General features: G+C 41.0%; 1 protein-coding gene and 2 non-coding genes across 3 annotated transcripts; 2 read left to right on the top strand and 1 right to left on the bottom strand.

Annotated features, from left to right (window-relative positions):
- The first annotated feature begins 4,809 nt into the window (after positions 1–4,809).
- On the top strand, positions 4,810–18,485 carry LOC141798706 (gamma-glutamyl hydrolase). The gene is made up of 9 exons (XM_074680513.1): positions 4,810–5,145; positions 8,937–9,051; positions 11,367–11,417; positions 11,500–11,584; positions 11,684–11,822; positions 15,800–15,906; positions 15,985–16,075; positions 16,176–16,313; positions 17,735–18,485. The coding sequence occupies exons 1-9, from the start codon at positions 5,049–5,051 to the stop codon at positions 17,854–17,856; spliced, it is 945 nt and encodes a 314-aa protein (XP_074536614.1). The 5' UTR covers positions 4,810–5,048; the 3' UTR covers positions 17,857–18,485.
- On the bottom strand, positions 12,133–12,186 carry LOC141799124 (U7 small nuclear RNA). Its single transcript, XR_012599232.1, has one exon. It is a non-coding gene; the product is annotated as a U7 small nuclear RNA (small nuclear RNA).
- trnat-cgu (transfer RNA threonine (anticodon CGU)) lies at positions 16,497–16,568 on the top strand. The gene has a single exon. It is a non-coding gene; the product is annotated as a tRNA-Thr (tRNA).
- Positions 18,486–20,442: the final 1,957 nt, after the last annotated feature.

Here is a 20,442-nt window from a genome sequence, read left to right as displayed (position 1 = left end):
GCTTGAACAAAGAGACTTTAACCAACAGATGTTTCTGGGATCGTCCAGCATAAATCAGGAGTCCCACCTCCTGTTTTACTCCTTTAATCCTGCAGTAACAAACTGATGACCCTCTTCAGGAGATGCAGCAGGTGGTTGATGGTTCAGGGAGCGGTTATTTCTGCAGACTCCTGCTGTGTTTTCTGTGAGGAGGAGTGAGCGTGCTCCTCTGAGCTGTCACCGCTCTGCTCTGGTGCACAGCGCCATCTAGTGGTCAGAGGAAAAGCAACAGGAGGTATGAAATGTTAAAGTTTTGTTTGTTCACCGTACAGAAACGTGAAGATTTATCTCTGCAGCTTTAGAGCTCAAACATTGTAGGTATGTTTACATATTCATGTATTTATATTGTCATTTATTTATTCGATTATAATTACTTTTTTCTTTCATATATTGTTGCTCTTGTGGTCGATGGGAATTTGGATTAGTGTGGCATTGTTGCTCTTGGGCAACAAAGTGTGCTGAGTGTTTTCTGCTTGCAATCTGCAAATGTTTGCGATAGATAAATAAATCAAATAATAAAAAATAAAATCTTGAAATTAAGCAAAGTCATTTTTGTTTTGTTGGTGTTTTGTAACCATGAGTGAGGAGGGAACACAAAGGATATGAGACCCTGCTGAACATCATATGATATGTTCCTTTTGTGCAAGATTAGTCCTCACAAGTACTGGCTAAGTGTCCATCTAGTGTCAGAGCAGATGAGCCTTTCTGGACCGTCATGTTTTAAGATTTTAGAAGTAAAAAGTGACACCAAGGTTTCCTGTAAGGAGTAAAAACAATCTGCAGAAGGAAAAAGAAGAATCGGCTTATCTAGTTTCTTGAAATAAGGATATCGTCCCAATTCCCAATTCATCCTTTCTTGTTTGTTCCTGTTACTCTGTAAATTCCCCACTGTGGGACAAATAAGCTGTCAATGGACCATAAAAGATTTCAAATCCAGGACAAAGTGGACTAAATGATGGATTCACTTTTTTCTAAATCAAACTAAAGTACAGAACTTGAGGAAATGCATTTAGTTGTGTTAAGTTAGCATGTACAAGATTAGCACTGTGTCATGCCTTGATTCTGGGAAAGAGACAGTGGACCCAGGGAAGGCCAGTCTAGCTCTGAGGAAGAGGAGTTACAAGGACATGGAGGGCCCCACTGACTGGGTTTGCCTTGGGCCCCCAAACAACTAAATACGCCCCTGCCTGGGAGTTTGCATCTCTGAAGTTTTTATTTCAAGTCCATTCTCTAAAAGAAGACACCACCCAATCTCTCATCTCATGGAGTCATGGGTTTGTCTCTGTGGTTGGTAGATCGTGTCCAGCTGATGCTGCAGACGCTGCATGAAGTTTGGGAGCAGTGCGCCCTCTGGTGGTTCTTCATCAGAGGTGCAGGCGCAGTTTGTCCCCCTGCAACGTTCTGTAACTGAAATCAATGATCCATGGAGCACCTGCATTACAACCTGCTGACTTCATCAAATTAACACACACACACACACACATCCACGTGCACACACTCTTTGACACCTTCTCCTTACTGCAGTGCCCACTCCGAATCACACACACTCACACACACTCTTCTCTCTTTCACAGAGGACGAACTCAGAGCACAGAAACAGGAAGTTGTCTGGTAAAAAGCAGAAGCAAACACGTTTTTCTGTAATGAGATAAGAGTCAAACCTCACAGATAACATGTTCTGCTTCCCCGGCGACGGCCTCCGCTGACAGAATGACACGCCGCCGCCGCCGCCGATGAGTTTCTGATGAAAAATGTGTTTTTGACTCAATCGTGCAGGTTCAGCAGAAGCTGTGAAGTTTAAAGAGCTCCAGCAGAGATGCAGCGTCGGCATAAATGCTCTAAAAGTAAAGTCAGAGATTGGTTTTATTTCTGCCGTGTTGCAGAAACGAGTACGTGTGAAAAGCTGAGGATTGTTTGTTCTGGGGCGGCTGCAGAAACCTGATAAGCTGGAGTGAAATGATGGAGGCGTGAGGAGGGCTGCTCGTCTCTCTGAGAGGACGGTTTCATGTTCAGCAGCAGGACGTCTTTCTTAATCCACATCCGTCAAACCAAACGACGGCTCAGTCAGAGAGTGAACTTTTACTCTGCTCCACGTGTGTTCTCAGTAAATCCCCGGTGAGAAACTTCCTGTGTTGGTTCAGATCAGGGTCAAGTGTTGGATGTTTGGTGTTGTTTCATGATATTTAGCTCCATGCTGGAGTGAAACCATACTAGTGTAGGAGTTGCTTTGCTGAGTTGATGGAAAATAACACCACACAGTGTTACTCTAAACACTCCTCACTCATGGTTTCAATATGCATGTGTTTGACAATAATCTGTCCTTTGATCTGCACTGTTAACCCAGAAGTTATCTGTTAGCAAACCTTCTCAGTAGAGTTTCATCAAAAATTATGAGGGGTCTGTTTATAAATTTTGATTCAATCAAAATGAAACTTAAGTTTTTGCCAAGAACTGCACTGTTTTGAAATTGAGGAAAGTGATTTCACTGAAATAGTTTGAGTCGTGATGAACCAAGTAAAACATTCATGTAAATTCAACTTCAATGCAAAAAAAATCTGTTAGTTCAGCCTAATAAAAGTGTTTCAAATGGTAACACAAACAGTTTCTTCAAATAACTGTTTTATGTTTGGCTAACATCATTGGTTTAAGTCTCGTGGGCTTGGTAATCTGATTCATTTCAAATCATTATCTGTTATTAATCCAACTCAAAACAAGCTAAGCTAAATTTCCATACCACTCAATTAAATATTCTTTGAACCTCAAAAACTGCTCCTTTGTGTTTTAACACAATGGGTTTAGCAAAATCATTTTTGTTGTGATAGTGTTTTGTAACCGTGAGTGAGGAGGGAACGCAGTGGATATGAGATCTGGGCCACTACTTGCCAAATTTTACAGTTACAAACTCGCGCTGTGTGCTTTTTGTCACATTTCCAAACCCTTTAGAGCTACTGTGGACAATACTTTTTTAAAACTGCACAGAAAAGGAAAATGGTTGCGCAATGTGACATTGAAATGACATATATATAACATAATTTTTGACGTCCAAATCAGGTCTCCTGAAGGTGCTGAATTAAAGTTTTTATATTGTCTTTTTTGATGTCGTATGGAGGTCAGATTAACATCTAAAAAACTGATGTCTAGATTTGGTCTGCAAATGACGTCCAAATGCTGAACGTCTTAACAACGTCCAAAAAAGTCAAATTTAGATGTCAAAATTTGTACCTATTTAGCAAGTTGCTTTGACGTCTAGATATGGTCTCCGATAGACCAACCCAATACTGACGTGATCTGCATGTCTCTCCGACATCCGATGTTTGAAGGGATTTTGTAAAATGTCAGAGAACATCGTGTAGAAGTGTCAAACTTTTCAGAAAAAAAACAATCAAACAACAGCGCTCAGTAACTGTACTGATAAATACATTGTTGTGTTGTATCTGGTAAAAAGTTGACTACAACAAAAAAAATTGTTCCAAAACAAACACACGTCTGGGAAAAAGGCATGTCTTAAAGGTCCCATATCAAACAAAAATCACTTTATTAAGTCTTTTAGTGAAATGTGTAGGTCTTTGTCTTTCCTCCCAGCCCACAAAATGTGATATTTAATGACCAAACCTGTTCTTAGTAGAGCTTGTGAATGTAAAATCCTGACCTAAAACCAGCTGTTTGGATTTTGGGGATTTGCCGACATCAGCAATTCCCTTTTTTTTACCAATCAGGAGCAAGTCTGACCTGATTGGTCCACTGGAGCAGATACCCCCAACAAACCTGGGACCCTGGAAATGTGAGTATTTTAAATGCTGTGTGCTGTGGAGCAGATGGAAGAGCTTTTCCTCAGTGTGCCCCCTGTCTCTGTGTTAGCTTCAGGATGCTAACTTTAGCTGCAGTTAGCCTGTTGTTTTAGCCTGTAATGTTACGGTAAAGGAGCTTCTCTGTTTTCTAAACATTGTGCACTCGGAGCTCGTGGCGCCGCTCTCAGTGACGTGGAAGAGCGGGGCGGTATCAGCGGTGGCTCATTTACATATGAAGGCCACGCCCACTAAATCAGAGCGTTCTGAACAGAGGGGCTATGAGAGCCTGGAAACAATGCTGCTGTGCTTGATTTATTGGCTTTTTGGACCAAAACATGTTACTACCATTTCATGAAGACATCGATGATCCAGATTAAACTGCAGGAAAGGAGCAGGATATGGGAGCTTTAAGAGCAGTGTGTGTGAGACTCCAGGCCAGAAGGTGGCGAGAGATCCCCCTCACAGTATCTTTAACACAAATAAGCACAATGGATGTGGTAGATGTTTTTAATGTAGCACCTAAGTTGTCCTGGTTAAATCAAAAAGTCAAATAAATTTCATTCAGTAACCGTGAGTGAGGAGGGAATGCAGTGGATATGAGACCCTGCTGAACATGTATTGATTGTATAAAGCCACCTGAAATTAAAATTTATATTAAAATAAAAAGTGATCATCAAATTGTGTTTTGGACCCTTTAAAGCTCTGACTGTTACCTCATCCCAAAGAAACTGTGCTTATTTTTCTAGAGAAACTTACATTTTTAATGATTTTATAAAAAAAAAAAAAAAAACATCACTTTTTTATTTCTTAGAGAGTGAACTGCTGTGATAATGTCAGGGTTTTATTTTGGACAGGAAAGGATGCAAATATGAGGAGAAGCCCCGCCCCCTGAAGATCTGCGGACCTGATCTGCTGTATCTCTGTGCATGAGGTGAGGGAAAGGGGGAGGGGCCTCTGGATGACGTATTCATGAAGGGGAGTTCCCCACGTGACGGACCTGATACTCCTGTTGGCTGTCACGGAGGTAAGGAGATCAGAGGAGGACAGCCGGAGAGGAGGCTCAGAGTCTGACCGCAGCATCAGCGGAGAGGAGGCTGAATCTGGACCCGGATCGTCCCGGTCTGCCCACCTCCTGCTGGTTTCTCCGTCTAACCGCCCTCCACCTGCACCCCCAGCCCGCTCCGCGCCTCTCCAGCGGCTCTGCGCGGATCCCGGGTCCGGATGTGTCGGCTGGCTGCGGCCGTGCTCGCGGTGCTGACCGCCTGTGTCACGCGCGCAGCGGGGAGGACTGTGCCGCTCAACACCCGACCCATCATCGGTAAGACCGGGGCCGGGGGGGACGGATAGCGATCTGATCCAGTTCCTGTCTGTAGGGGGACCAGCTGTAGGCTGCCAGTCCGGTGATGACAGCTGTTATGTAATTCTCATTCTCTCAGAATGTTCCAGAAAAAGGTGTTAGCGTGACGGTACATGTCGGGCTGTGCGCGTGCTGATTTGAATATTCTGACCAATGCACGAGACAAACTGACGGTGATCAGCTGCTCTGCTCCCGCCTGAGGTTTATCTGCGTTAGACTGAAACAGATCCAGATCCTGATCCTGCTGAGTCCACTCCTCCATGTTTGATAGAGACAGGAGGTAACAGTCATCATCATTAAACACTGAGCTGCAGGTTAATGATCAGGTGAGCTTCAACACACAGACAACTCTGGATTCACCTGATGAAGGATCTGCAGCAAACATGAAACAGGCTGAGAGAGATGGTGGGCACAGAGAGAGACACAGAGGAGAGGTGCATGGAGAGGATGGGGAATGATTTCACAGAGTAAGGCAGTGAGAATGTAAAAAAAAAAAGAGACAAACAAGTATGAAAAATAAAGGAAAGATAAAAATAATTGAAAGAAACCAACAAAAATAAGGGAAGACAAGAAAAGAGAGAAAGAAGAATGCTTAAAGAAAAACAATAAATACTAGTATGAAAGAAGAGAGGAGAGAAACAAGGAAAGAAAAATATAGAATAAAAGAAAAAAAGAAACAATCAAAACAAAAAGTAAAACAAATAAAGAAATTATCAAAGACAAAGAGAAAGTAAAAAGAAGACAATACAAAAAGAGACAAACAAGTATGAAAAAGGGAAGGAAAGATAAAAAAAAATTGAAAGAAACCAACAAAAATAAGGAAGAAGAGAAAAGAGAGAAAGAAAAATGCTGAAAGAAAAACAATAAATACTTGTATGAAAGAAGAGAGGAGAGAAACAAGGAAAGAAAGAAAAAAAAACTACAGATGAAAGGAAAAGACAGAAACAATCAAAACAAAAAGTGAAACAAATTAAGATATTATCAAAGAAAAAAGAAAATGCAAAAAAAAAAAGATAATACAAAACAAACAACAGACAAAAAAGTATGAAAAAAGAAAGGGAAGTTACAATAAAATAGAAATGAATGAAAGGAACAAAAATAAGAAAGGCAAAAAAGAAAGAAAGAAAAAAGAAAGAAAGAGAGAAAGAAAAAATAAAAAATGAAATACAAGAGAATTAGAAGGAAACAGATACATGCAAATTAGTATGAAAAGGAAAGGGAATACAGGAAAACAGAAATGAATGAAAGAAACAAATAAGAAAGGTGAAAAAGAAAGAAAGAAGGAAAGAAAAATTAAAAAGAAATACAAGAGATTCAGAAAGAAAACAAAAACAGATACATACAAATGAAGAATCAAATGTATGAAAGAAAATCAAGGAGAGATAAAGGATAAAAAAGATTTATAATAGAAAAAAAAAGAAAAAAGCAAAGAAAGAAAGAAAGGATGGAAGATAGAAGAACTAAAAGATGAAAGAAGAATAAAGATGGAAGACAAGAAAGAAAGAAAGAAAGAAAGAAAGAAAGAAAGAAAGAAAGAAAGAAAGATGAAGAATGAAACCCAAGTTAGATAAAATAAAAAATACATGTATAGAAAGAAACTGAGAAGAAATATGAAGGAAATAAGAAACAAAGATAAAGAGCTGGGGAAAAGCAAATGCAGGAAAATAGTGACTCAAGAATTTATGACAGAAAAAAAACAAAGAAAGATGGAAAGAATAAACAGAAAGAAATAATAATAAAAAAAAACAAATAGAAACAAAAAGGGAAAATAAATTAAGAAATTAGGACAGCAAGCCACAAGCCACAGACAGAAAGTGATGCAGTCTGAAACGAGGAGCGCGTGCTGACATGGATCTTACAGCTGAGTGGAGGAGCGAAGTGAGACCTCACGGTATCTAACATGTAAATCACTCTGTGCAAACTTCACACGTTTGTTTTGGAGTAATTAGCCTGATTGAAGTCAGATCCCTGAAGGCGTAAGAGGAAAAATAAGCGTGGTGACTAAATGAACCCTCAGGATACTGAAGACCTGGCAGGTCAGAGAGACGCTAAGAGGACTACGTCTCAGAGCTTTCTGGACTCCTTTCTGTAGAGATACTTCACGCTCTGATCTTTAGATCCCTGTTAATTCTCTGACCAATGAGCTGAAGTTCACTTATTGACTTTATGGGAAGTCCAACACGAGGGTGTGACTGATCTGATGATGAATGCATGATCCGGATTATCAGAGTCCAGGATGTTTCATCAGGTTTTTAGTCTTTAACACTGTCAGATCAAAACTTTAACACAGTTTAACAGAGGAGAGGAAATTCACACGTCTTTATCATCGAAATCATCATTCACACATTTCACTTCCTCATTGTTTCAAAAAGAGGATTTAACTGGTGATAATCTGAGAACTGTAACACATTGTTGAGAAAACCTGATGTTGGTCGTCTAACTGATGCAATATGACGTGACGTGTGTTGACTTTAAAGTTGGAGTTTCTGAGTGATCCTGAAAAAGTCTCTTCTAGATATCAGCCTGATCCTGATCCACACTTAAACATCAGATTATCAGAGACAGTATATGTTATTCCTAAATGCTACTTCTTAGCTTCCTGATCAGGTCGAGCAGGACTGAGTTCAGATCTGTGATTTTTTTTTTGCTGGACAGAAAATCAGAAGAAAGATAAACAGGAGAAAGATAGGGGACAAGCTAAAGGCTAACATATGAGCTAAAGGCTAACACACAAGCTAAAGGCTAATACAGGAGAGTGACAGAGCAGGGGCCAAAGCTCAAACACAACCTAAAAGCTAACACAGGAGCTAAAGGCTAAAACAGGAGAGTGACAGAGCAGGGGCCAAAGCTCAAACACAACCTAAAAGCTAACACACGAGCTAAAGGCTAAAACAGGAGAGTGACAGAGCAGGGGCTAAAGCTCAAACACAAGCTAAAGGCTAAAACACATGCTAAAAGCTAACACAGGAGAGTGACGGAGCAGGGGCCAAAGCTCAAACACAAGCTAAAGGCTAAAACAGGAGAGTGACGGAGCAGGGGCCAAAGCTCAAACACAAGCTAAAGGCTAAAACACAAGCCAAAGGCTAAAACAGGAGTGTGACGGAGCAGAGGCTAAAGCTCAAACACAAGCTAAAGGCTAACACACAAGCTAAAGGCTAAAACAGGAGAGTGACAGAGCAGGAGCCAAAGCTCAAACACAAGCTAAAGGCTAAACATGAGCTAAAGGCTAAAACAGGGGAGTTTTGGAGCAGGGGCATAATCTCAAACACAAGCTAAAAGCTAACACACAAGCTAAAGGCTAAAAGAGGAGAGTGATGGAGCAGGAGCCAAAGCTCAAACACAAGCTACAGGCTAAAACACAAGCTAAAGGCTAACACACAGGCTAAGTCATGCAAAGTTTTCAGGTCAGATGACGACAAATTAGAATTTATTATTATTTTTGGAGGTAAAACATTATCTACAACTCCAGTTAAGAGAAAAAAAAAAAGGAAAGTAAAACTACGGGGTCACTAGAGGGACAGAAATACTGCCTGACGTCAACTGTAACTACACCCTGACCCTTTTGGTACCAAGACCTGAGAGTCTCCCTGACGGTGTGGGACATGGTGAAACCTTCCAGATCTTTCTAAGAAGATCACATGAGACATCATCAGGGACTCGGTGTCTCAGGACAAGTCAGGACCTGTTAACCCCCCCCCCCTGGTTTCTGTACCACCCTAACCTCCCCCTCCTCTTCTCCTCTCCTCCTCCAGGTGTGTTGGCTCAGGAGAACCTTCCAGGAGACCAGTTTGCTCCCGCCCCCTCGTACATTGCCGCCTCTTATGTGAAATACCTGGAGGGAGCGGGGGCCCGGGTGGTCCCTATCAGGTACTCAGACTCCTTTCAGGTGCATGCTGAGCTCTGATAGCTGTTCCTTTGTTAGTTTCCTGTTTCCCCTCAGGCCTCACAGATACCACCTCTGCCTCACAGCTGTTTGTCTTCATTTGCATGTTACTCTGAAAGTCCCACAGAGTACACATCAGACCGTGTCACTGGGTAAATCCCACAGCTCATTCTGGAGAAAGCAGGTACAGTAGAGGAGAGGAAAGGTAGAGGAACCAGTTTTTCTGGCTGGATGTGGGCCACAGCAGCTCTCAGATGTAGTCTTTGTATGCTTTTAGTGTTTCCTGTGGAATATCTGAACATGTGACCCTGAAACCACACGTGACGCTCTCAGAGACAGAAGGTCAGCTCAGATAACACAGGCTGATGGTTCCTATGAAATGCTCAAAGGTCACTGAGATGACAACAATTACTTTGTACAGATTAAGGTGAGATCCCCTCTGTAGGGATCGTGCTAGACAAATTACTAAAGAGTTGTATTCCCTGATACCTTAGAGGTCAGACTGTGATCCCATCCTGACTCACATCCCCCTCAGTCAGGGTGGCAAAACCAGCATGTTCTGTTATTTTAGAGTAAAACCAAACCTGACAGTCCAGATCATTTCCTGGACTTTTTGTTAAAATGATCAGAGCCCCAAAGAAACACCAATGAAAAGGAAAAAAACTACAAACAGGGTCACTTCATGCCAAGTTGGATACTCAAAGAAAGTCATGTAGCAAGACAAAAATTAGCTGAACCAGCTTATTGCAAACAGGTTTTGTAAACAAACAAGTATTGGTTTTACTTTTATTTATTTGCATTGTTTGGGTCGAGCTTAAATTGTAAAGGTTATTTCAACATATTCACTGAGGAAAGATATTTGAACCGTGAGTGAGGAGGGTCCACAGCAGATAGAAGACCCTGCTGTACTTTGAGCTGTACATCGCTGTGGACAAGCATTGTTTTGATATTATCCCTGAGTCTAGCACCACCATTTTCTGGGGTGGGGTTGGTTTTGATTCTCTCGGTAAAAGTGACCAGTCTGCTGAATAAATCCAGGACAGATCCCCAAATACCCGAGATGAACCCACTTTTTGGTTCCTTGGAGATAGAAACACTAGCCACGTATACATGGACTCAAATATTCTGCTTGCATTCAGTTTATTTGCTCAAACAGAAATAGTTTAACCTTTGTATTCACCTCATTCTGAAAGAAAAGAGCCGATCAGAGTGGACATTTAATCGGTTTCTCAGGGGTGGAATATTCCTTTCCCCAAACTGATTGAGCTATCATGTTTCCACTTAAACAGAAAGTTGTCAGGGTGCGTTCTTTCAGAGCGTGCTCAGATATGACGTAAGACGCAACTAGAGACACTTCTCAATTTGTTTAGGTTTGTTTGTGCATGCCCCATAGACTATTATGTTTGATTACAGCGGCGCATGTAGACCAGAGATTGGAATATTCCTTTCCATGTTTACTATTGTTTTCAGAAAGGTCATTTAGAAAGATTACATTCGGAAAGACGAAAAACTCCTCATGCAACCGTGGTTACTGAAGTCCGTTGACTGTTGGAAAGAATGGTTGTGCTGCTATGGTGTTAAGCTATTATGTAGCTTACGCAGCTATCAGCGTCAAGCTAACACCATGAGGAGGCTGTGAACACACAAACTGGACCGTACTGATCCAAACCGGACTGCTTGGTGGAAACAGGGCTTTTTTCTGGTACCCCAAACAGTGGGGCGGTACAGGTTGGTAATTTGGGACCTGTTGCTGTTTTAGTCAAAGGAAACTCTGCTTGCTGTTCTGAGTTGAACCAAACTGAACCACTGGATAAAACAGGCTTTGTTCATCACGTTGGGTTTAGTCTCTGGATGCTTCCTCTCGACATGGACTCTACTGTCTGCAGGACGTGATGTGGACTCAGTCATTGTTGTGTTTGAGTAAATTTCCCCAGCTTTCGATAAAAGGATGTTGAAGGTTGAAAGAGTCATGAGGTGTTTTCTGTGTTGGGAAACCTGACTCACATGTGGCTGTTTCCAGCTCTTTCAGTCATGGTGGTAAATGCTGTTTCATGTGGGTGGAGTCTATGCAAACGAGCACCGACCTCTGCTGACCAAAGGATTTGTAAACTCAGCACAGTTGATCCTTGGTGTGATGGTCACTGTCTATAACTCTGCTCAGGGACGAAGAGACGTCTCAAGAAGCTGAGTCTCTACAGATCTTCCACAAAACCGATCCTCAAATGTTTGATTTTTTTAACCATTCATGACGTATTTAACTGTTTAACTTTGTCTCCTTCTGCTTGTTGTTGTTGAGCAGAATCAACCGAACAGAAGAAGAATACAAGAAGATCTTCTACTCCATAAACGGGTGGGTTGATCAGCGTGTTTTAAATGTTTCACCCTCTTTTTTGAACTTGTTGTGAACGTCTAACCTGGGGTCATCTCCTCAGGTTGCTGCTTCCAGGAGGAGACGTGGATATTCAGACGTCACAGTTCACCCGAGCAGCCAGGATCTTCTACGACTTGGCTCTGAAGGTATTTTAGAGACGCCTCAAACTGACGGACGAAGAGACGACTCAGAGTGAACGAGGAGAGTTTCTTCATCTTCACCCTTCTCTCTGTCTCCCCCTACAGGCCAACGATGGCGGGGACTTCTTCCCCATCTGGGGGACGTGTCAGGGCTTCCAGCAGCTCACTGTCCTCACAGCCAACAAAAACCTGCTCACCCTGACTGACACCAAGTCTGTGGCTCTGCCGCTCACCTTCACTACAGGTAAATCTCTCTCTTTGAGGTTTCTCTTTAATTTTCAAGGTGTACTCAACCAACGATGCTGGAAAATGGGTAAATTCAAACAGATAAGTAGCTCTGATCTTCTCCATGGATGTTTGTTTTGTCATTATGTCAAGATCCACAGATTTATTTTACAGAGCAGTCATTTCTGTGGCTGTCCTTGAGCATTCATCACAATCTTTGACCAGCAGGGGGTAGCAGTGTGCACTTGAGGTTATTAAGCTCATTTTTCAACCATTTGGTTTTTGAAAGAGCTTGGATAAACCATCATAATTACTTTGCACATTTTAGGGTGGGATCCCTATCACAGGGATCCTGCTAGACAAATTACTAAAGAGTAATATTCCCAGAGATCTCAGAGGTCAGACTGTGATCCCATCCTGACTCACGTCCCCCTCAGTCAGGATGACAAAAGCAGCACATGGACAATTCACTGTTATAAAACCAGCACTTTTTCTTCTTTGTTTTTTAGTTTTTTAACTTGTGCTTTCAATCCTTTAAAGTGATACTCTGGGATGGAGCAAGTTGGGTCCTATCTCAAGGTTTAGGGCAGAAATTACCCCTACAGCAGTGTTTTTGTGCAGCAGAAGCCCAGAGCGCTCACACCAAACACCCCCTCCCTGCTCCTCTGCAGGTTTCCTCTGCACTCAGACGGGACCATATTTTACTTGATCAAAAACATAAATAAACGGACTCCCACTGAAAAACTCTGATATCGGTCTGCATTCACGCTTTATTTAGAGAATTTTCAGTGCGTTACTTTCACACAAAAACACCGCTAAATAAGGCTCTAGTTCACATCGTGTCGTAAAACGGCGCTACCTCCACTGCAGAGCCACAGCTGGCTACGAGGCGCTCACCGCTTAGTGCATCAGTCCGCACGCGGCGTGCCAGGTATAAACAAATGCAGGACGTCTGCCAGGACGGAGAGACACCATGAGAACTAGAGCCTTATTTAGCGGTGTTTTTGTGTGACAGTAACTCCACTTTTTGCTATTTTCTTTGGCACTAGATGATTGTCATCAAGGTTCAGTTTCACATGTTCAGCGTTCCGATGTCCTCTGTAGTAGACACATGATATCTGAAAAATAAAACCTATTTAAAAAAAAAATGTATTTAGTATTCCAATGACCTCACAAAGATTGGAGAATCTTAAAAACTTTATGATTGGACTTTTTTTTTTCCTGGTAGTCAGGAGGATATGGGTGAATTTCAGCAGCTGTGGGGCCGTCAGGGAGCTCTGTGCGGTGTTGCTGAAGGAAAACTAATCCCAAAAATGTCTTCGCTGACTTCACATCATCTTTTTTTGAACATTTAACTTCTGCCTGTTTGACCCCATTTTAAATAAAGTGTTAATTAAAGATTAAAAAAGGAAAAAGAAATTGGTTTCTTTTACTTTGCAGTCATTATTGTGGCTGCACTGTGGCATTTATCCAAACCAGCAGGGGGTAGTAGTGTGCCTGCAATGTTAATTTCATGTTCATTTGGGACATGAATTTGATCGACAACCATGGTTATTTTGTACATTTAGGGGTGGGATCCCTATTATAGGGATCCTGCTGGACAATTAACTAAAGAGACAAATTCCTGACGACCCAGAGGTCAGACTGTGATCCCATCCTGACACACATCCCCCTCAGTCAGGGTGGCAAAGCAGCACATGGACTAATCACTGTTATAAACCAGCACTTCTTCTTTTCTTTTCTAGTTTTTTAACTAATGTTTTATTGAACATTGCTTTTCTAGCCCTGTTATCATCTGCAGTGTAAAGTGTGACAAAAAACGTCTTCTTCTTCTTCTTCTTCTTCTTCTTCTTCTTCTTCTTCTTCTTCTTGTCTTACGGTGGTGGTAACCAAGTTGGGGTGCATTAGCGCCACCTACCATGCAGGAGTGTGAGCCAGAGGTGTCTGCCTTTGCCCATTAGCAAATTCAACACTCTCTTTCTAGTTTTGGGAAGTTTCATTTAAAGAATTTCTCTTTGATTATTACTTTTGTCACTTTCATCTGTTGGATTTTTACCAGTTGAATTCATGGATTTTTTTAATCCTGTGTGACTCTAATCTTGATCTAACTGTTTGTTCTCTGGTAGAGTCCCCTGTGATTTCCATTCTTTCCACTTTTTGCTTAATTTCACAAAGAGTTCGTCCTTTATCCAGCACTTTTGCCATTATCACGTTTATCTGTTTTACTAAATGTTGTTTCCATACTTCTGTTGTGCTTCAGGGCTTGTTTTGCTAGAAAATCTACCACTTTATTCCCCTGAATCCCCCTTTACACTGGTACCCACATGAATCTGGCAGCTGTCTCTTGATGGTGTTTTCTGAACAATGTTTCAAGAATTTATAAAGAGTATCTGGTCGACTATGAGGTGACATGGTCTGTAGAGATTTCTTTTACTTTGCAGTCATTATTGGGGCTGCACTGTGGCATTTACCCAAACCAGCAGGGGATGCTAGTGTGCACATTGGGCCCCAGAATAAGGTTTTTATTTGCAAGCTTAATTTTCAAAGTGAGCATCAATTATTTGGCAACTGTAATTATTTTATACATTTAGGGGTGGGATCCCTATTATAGGGATCCTTCTGGACAATTAACTAAAGAGACAAATTCCTGATGACCCAGAGGTCAGACTGTGATCCCATCCTGACACACATCCTCCTCAGTCAGGGTGGCAAAGCAGCACATGGACTAATCACTGTTATAAACCAGCACTTCTTCTTCTTGACTTTTTTTTAACTAGTGTTTATAATATCTAACAATGTTTTCCTAGCACTGTTTTCATCAATAGTATAAAGTTTGAAAACCCCCTTAAATTTAGGAGCGTACCCTTGTCTTCTTCTTCTTCTTCTTCTTCTTCTTCTTCTTCTTCTTCTTCTTCTTCTTCTTCTTCTTCTTCTTGTCTTACGGTGGGTGGTAACCAAAGTTAGAGCTGCATTAGCGCCACCTACCATCAGGAGTGTGAACCACAGGTCCCTACCTTTTCCCATGAGCAAATAAAAAGCTTATTCACTTTAAACTAAATTCTGTTTGCTTTAAAAATCCAAACACTGTCTCATTTTCTCATTTCCTCAGACTGAATCAATTCTCAGGTTCAACACTGTTGTTCCAGTTTCCTGAAGTTTCCTTTGAATAATTTCTCCTTGATTATTACTTTTGGCACTTTCATCTGTTGGATTTTTACATGTTAAATGCTTTTTTTTTTTTTTTTAAGATTTATTTAATCCTGTGTGACTCTTTATCTTGGTCTGTTTGTTCTCTGGTAGATTTTCCTGTGATTTCCATTCTTCCCACTTTTTGCACTTTTATTATATCCATCATTCTGTTGTGCTTCAGTGCTTGTTTTGCTAGAAAAATCTACAATTTTATTCTGACTAGTTTTGTCATGATTAATATGAATGAAGACATAAACAGCACAAAAAATGCATTTATCAACATTCAGTGATTTCTTTTACATTGCAGTCATTATTGCTGCTGTACTGTGGTTTTTATCGAAACCAGCAGGGGGTGGTAGTGTGCACATTTGGCCCCAAAATAAGGTTAATTTCATGTTTGTCTGGAACATGAGCTTGATTAGCAACCATTATTATTTTGTACATTTAGGGGTGGGATCCCTATTACAGGGATCCTGCTGGACAATTAACTAAAGAGACAAATTCCTGACGACCCAGAGGTCAGACTGTGATCCCATCTTGACACACGTCCTCCTCAGTCCTGGTGACAAAAAGCTGCTCAGGGCCAGTCCACTCTGTTATCGTAGCGTTAGCCCTGAGCTAACAAAGCCTCCCACACTCACCTGTCAGATCAGGTCTGCAGTAAATGATCAGGGTCTGCGTAGCCCAGATACTAAAGATGACAGCTGTTTGCCTTTTTTGTCTGTGCCGTCCATCCTGACTCATGTGACGTCAGAGTAATCAGGAAAAACACTGACAGGAGATTTTTCACTCTCTGTCGCCCTCTAGAGGCGAACTCCAGCTGTCTGTTCCAGAGCTTTCCCAAAGACCTGATCCAGTCTCTGTCTGAGGAGAACATCACCGCCAACTTCCACAGCTGGAGTCTGTCCACACAGGTACGCTCTCTGTCCTCCACCTCCTCTGAAAACCTCTCACAGAGTCCGTTTACAGCTTCATCCACCTGTCTCCAACAGAACTACACCCGAAACCAGAGGCTTAAGAGGTTCTACAGAGTCCTGTCCACCAACAACGACGGGCAGAGGGAGTTCATCTCCACCATGGAGGGTAACCATCACTCATTCATCACTCATTCATCACTCAGAGCCGTGACAATCTGTGTCAGGAGCAGGTTTGAGGTTCTGACCCTGGTTCTGCTCCTCCTCAGCCAAACATTACCCGTTCTACGCCGTGCAGTGGCATCCAGAGAAAACTCCCTTTGAGTGGATCGATAAGTCGGGGATGGTTCACACCACGTCTGCCGTGACGGCCAGCTTCTATACCGCCAGATTCTTCGTCTCTGAAGGTAACCTGATGAGCTCTGTGTGTCCGTCTGTCAGGACGTAACCCTCATGGTTTCCTCTGGTTTGGTATCCAACAGAGCAAACCGTGTTGGCGTGTTTTTTTTAATTAACACTTTAAACCTGAACAGTGCTGGTGCTTTTTCTGCTACAATCTTGATGAAAAAGCTGGTGGAGCTGTATCATCAGGCGTGGTGGCCAAGTGGTAAGGCGTTGGTTTCGTAAACCAAAGATCATGGGTTCGACCCCCATCCACGCCTTCAAACACTGAATCACAGATATAGGATGGAGCCATCATATATATATATATATATATATATATATATATATATATATATATATATATATATATATATATATAATGTGTCTTTCCATCAAGCTTGTTTATTATTATATTTCATTGTAAGGAAAATTCTGTAAGAAAAATAAAAATTCTTCATTTCAGTAATATTTTTTAAAGCTACAAGGAGCCACTGCAAAGGAGTCAAAGAGCTGCAGGTTGGAGACCCTTAGTTTAGACATAAAATTAGTGACAGACTCTTATTCCCATTTTGTCTTTCTTGTGTGCACACAGAGAGAAAATCTCCAGAAGAACAAAGGTCGTGTTGAGTTACTGAAACCTATTATAAAGATCTGGCATGTTCCAGCTCTGCTTCCATTGGATTCCTCCTCCTGCTTTATTATAACACTTAACACTTTTTTCCCTCAGGCTTTGTTTGTCAAATCAGGTCTATTTTGTAATAATTGGACCCTGTTATGCCCAGCTCGTTGTAGAGCATAACAAATAAGGGAGGTCAACACAGTGATAGCTTTAAGTAAAGAAATAAGTTTATTGAGCAACTCAAGAAACCTAACTTGTGGTTTAGTCAGCATCAGTAGTGAGGTGAGGGTGTTGGGTGCAGTGAAATGTGAACAGATTATTAAGACTATGTGTAAAGGAAACTGAATCTAAACTTAGCATTACCAAACCAAACCAAACCAAACCAAACCAAACCAAACCAAACCAAAGGTGGGTGCCTGGCAGGCACCAGCCTTCCAGGAAGGGAGAGAGAGCGCCCATGTGGGACTCAAACATTTTTTAAAAGCTCCCACCAGGTGGATCCAATCCCCAGATGAGAGGGGAGGAGCAGGGAAACCAGGAAGACCTGGAAAAAGAAAACAGAGGCAGGCAGGCAAGACAGCAGACCCTGATCCCAAGGCCTGTGGCCGTCACAACCCTGAGCAAACTTCCGGCTCATTTTTACACATTTTATCAATCTTTATTGACTCCACATCAGGATTTTACTCAGTGTGAGTCTAAAACACTGGAAGGAGTTGATGATTTTCTGCTGCTATCGTTGTTTGATCTTCATCTGCAGACTGAGGGGACGTAAATATTTACAGTTATGTATGTTTACACCTGAAATGTCTGTTTCCTCTCCTCCAGCCATGAAGAGCCAGCACCATTTCTCCAACCTCCTGGAGGAGGAGCGAGCGCTCATCTACAACTTCTCTCCGGTCTTCAGAGGGATCCACGCCGTGTTTGTGCAGAACTACTACTTCGACTGAGCCAACGCCGTGATGTTGTGAAGGGAACTCAACCAAACTTTATCGTCTCTTTTAGTGGTTATTATCTGTAGAGTCAGCTGAAACCGCAGTGAGACTGTAAATATTTTCTCTTTGACGTGAGTCTGACCATGGCCCCAAGGAATAAGATTCTCATTTATTTTGAAGGCATTTTATTCCCAATAACAGAAATGAAATCACTTCAAGCTGCTGTGGTTGACTTAAGATTTCAGTTGATTTTGGCGCCCTGTACTGGCAAAGATCTAAATCTCAATTTTCTGATCTACTCCTGCCCATGTTTAAAATAAGATTTGTAAAAAAAAAAAAAAAGATCCTGCCTTTGCTGAGTAAAACATCAAGACATTTTTTTTCAGCTTTCACTCGTCTTCTGAAGTGACATCTGCCCCCTAGCTGTGGTTTCAGGCATTACAGAGTACGGTAGAGAAAGCTAGACCCCGTCTTGTTTGCTTTTGTGGGTCAGAGAGAGATGTCAGTGTTGATTCCAATGTTTCATTAACAGTTGAAATTTCCCATGAGCCACTGGGACCAGACTTCCCCCTTTTTTGACTGTTTGTTAATTCGACTTTTAACTAAAAACTGTCTGTGGAACTGAAGTTTTTTTTACTCTTCTTTTTTGTGGAGTTTGATTGTAAACTTGTTGAAATAAACTTTAAAACCAAACTTGACAGAGTGTGATTGTTTCGGACAGGTTGATTAAGAGTGATGGATGATGATATTTACATTATTCCACAGTTTAACCCCAACAACTGAAACACGTCTCCTTTTTATCTCATCTCCTCACTGTCAACATTACTAATCTTAACTGTAATTCCCTCATGTATGTCATTTTGATATTCAAAAACCATGATTTTTTTTTTTTTTTAATATTAAAAGATAGTTTGTTAATATCAAACAAAGTTTTGAGACTTTCCAGCTCATTTTCAAAGCCAGTCAAGAGTTTCTTTAAATTTTTAAGTTTCCATTTGATCTGAAGCTGGAGAACTTGCTCAAAAAAAAAAATCACAGAATTGCCTGAATGCAGAGACATTTCAAAAACTTATTGGTGTTTTGAATAAAACTTTATTTAAAAAGGGAAAAAAAACCCTGCTTCAAAAACAAGTGCATAAGCAACATCATCATTCACACACTTTCACATTAGAAAGTGTTTTCATTTTATTTATTGAGTGTAAATTTCAAAGATATGGGAATTCATAGTTTATATTACAACATAATAAACCATATAAAATATAATAACTCAAATAATTTTGTGTAGTCTGGGTCATCAATCGGTATTCCAGTTGAGCCTCTCAGCCTGCAGTGACGTTTAAGATCCAGCAGGTGTCAGTACTGAGCAACACAGTATCAATACAGTTTGGGTAATGTGCTGCTACAGTTCATGGGGCCTCATCTATCTGTCATTAGAGGGTTGGCTAAACATCCAAATGATGCTATGTGGAGCACAGACGGCACATTATAGCGTACAACAAGGTCTCATATCCACTGTGTTCCCTCCTCACTCACGGTTACTGAGCACCATCACGACAAAAATGACTTTGCTGTGAAATAACAGTAAGAAACTGGCAGCAGCGTTGTCAGTATTTTATCGTACAGTGTTCTTTGTTTACCAACAATGACATTTTAAGCTCTTTGTGTGACCCTTTTTACAAAAGCTGCGTGTTAAAGTTTGTTAGTCTTGCAGACAAATGAGGACAAGGTAATAACTTATACTATGACTGTAAATCCATGATGAATCATTATTTTACAGAGTCTCAAACATCAGTTTTTCTGTTTTCAAGGAGACTATAAACAGTTACAAATTTTACTGCTCAAATAACGTTTTAAGTTGATTTCATTCTGAACTGTTACCTTTTTATTTACAGTTTAGTTATTGTTAAACAAATGTACAACTTGAATAATTCAAGATAAATGAATCTGCATGAAAGGGATAAAACATAGTGAGCAAGGCATTATGGGAAATAGAATATGGAGAGATGTTGAGTCATATTGGAGGTCATGTGACACACCTCCACCTCCAAACGCTGCTCTGACAGTCTCCATCTGGGAGCATCTATATGTAAATATTGCTTAAAGTGATCAAACCACTCACTGCACTGCTGCACGCAGCTTTAGCTATCATCATCATCATCATCATCATGTGGTTTGACCAATCAGAATCAAGAATTTAACACAGCCACGGGCCAATTAGAAAGCAAGAATCATAAACAAACAATCATACAAGACAAATCCATGAATATCGGGAGGAAAAAGGATCACACATTAAAAAATGTCTTTTAAGGAATCACAAAATAAACAAATTGATTAAAAAAAGACAAAACAATCACAAGATTTAAGGATCTCGTAGTTTAAAGATTGAGTATCAGAGCTGTGTGTTTTGTTTCTCACTGTTCATACGTGTTCAAAGGGTTTTCAAAAACTCTTCCACATGCATCCACTAGATGGCAGCATAACACCACTGAATACTCGCTGAAGGGCTGAGCCGTGAACAGGGTTTTAATGTGTCTGCTTGCTGTTTGCACATTTTTGACAAGAAATCAAAACTCACATTTTACAACATGAAATAAAAACGAG

The sequence above is a fragment of the Halichoeres trimaculatus genome, unplaced genomic scaffold (assembly GCF_033239565.1).
Source record: "Halichoeres trimaculatus isolate MK-OKI-2021-1 unplaced genomic scaffold, fHalTri1.1 fHalTri1_scaffold_1, whole genome shotgun sequence".
NCBI lineage: Eukaryota > Metazoa > Chordata > Actinopteri > Labriformes > Labridae > Halichoeres > Halichoeres trimaculatus.
This window is presented reverse-complemented; position numbering and strand designations above follow the sequence as displayed.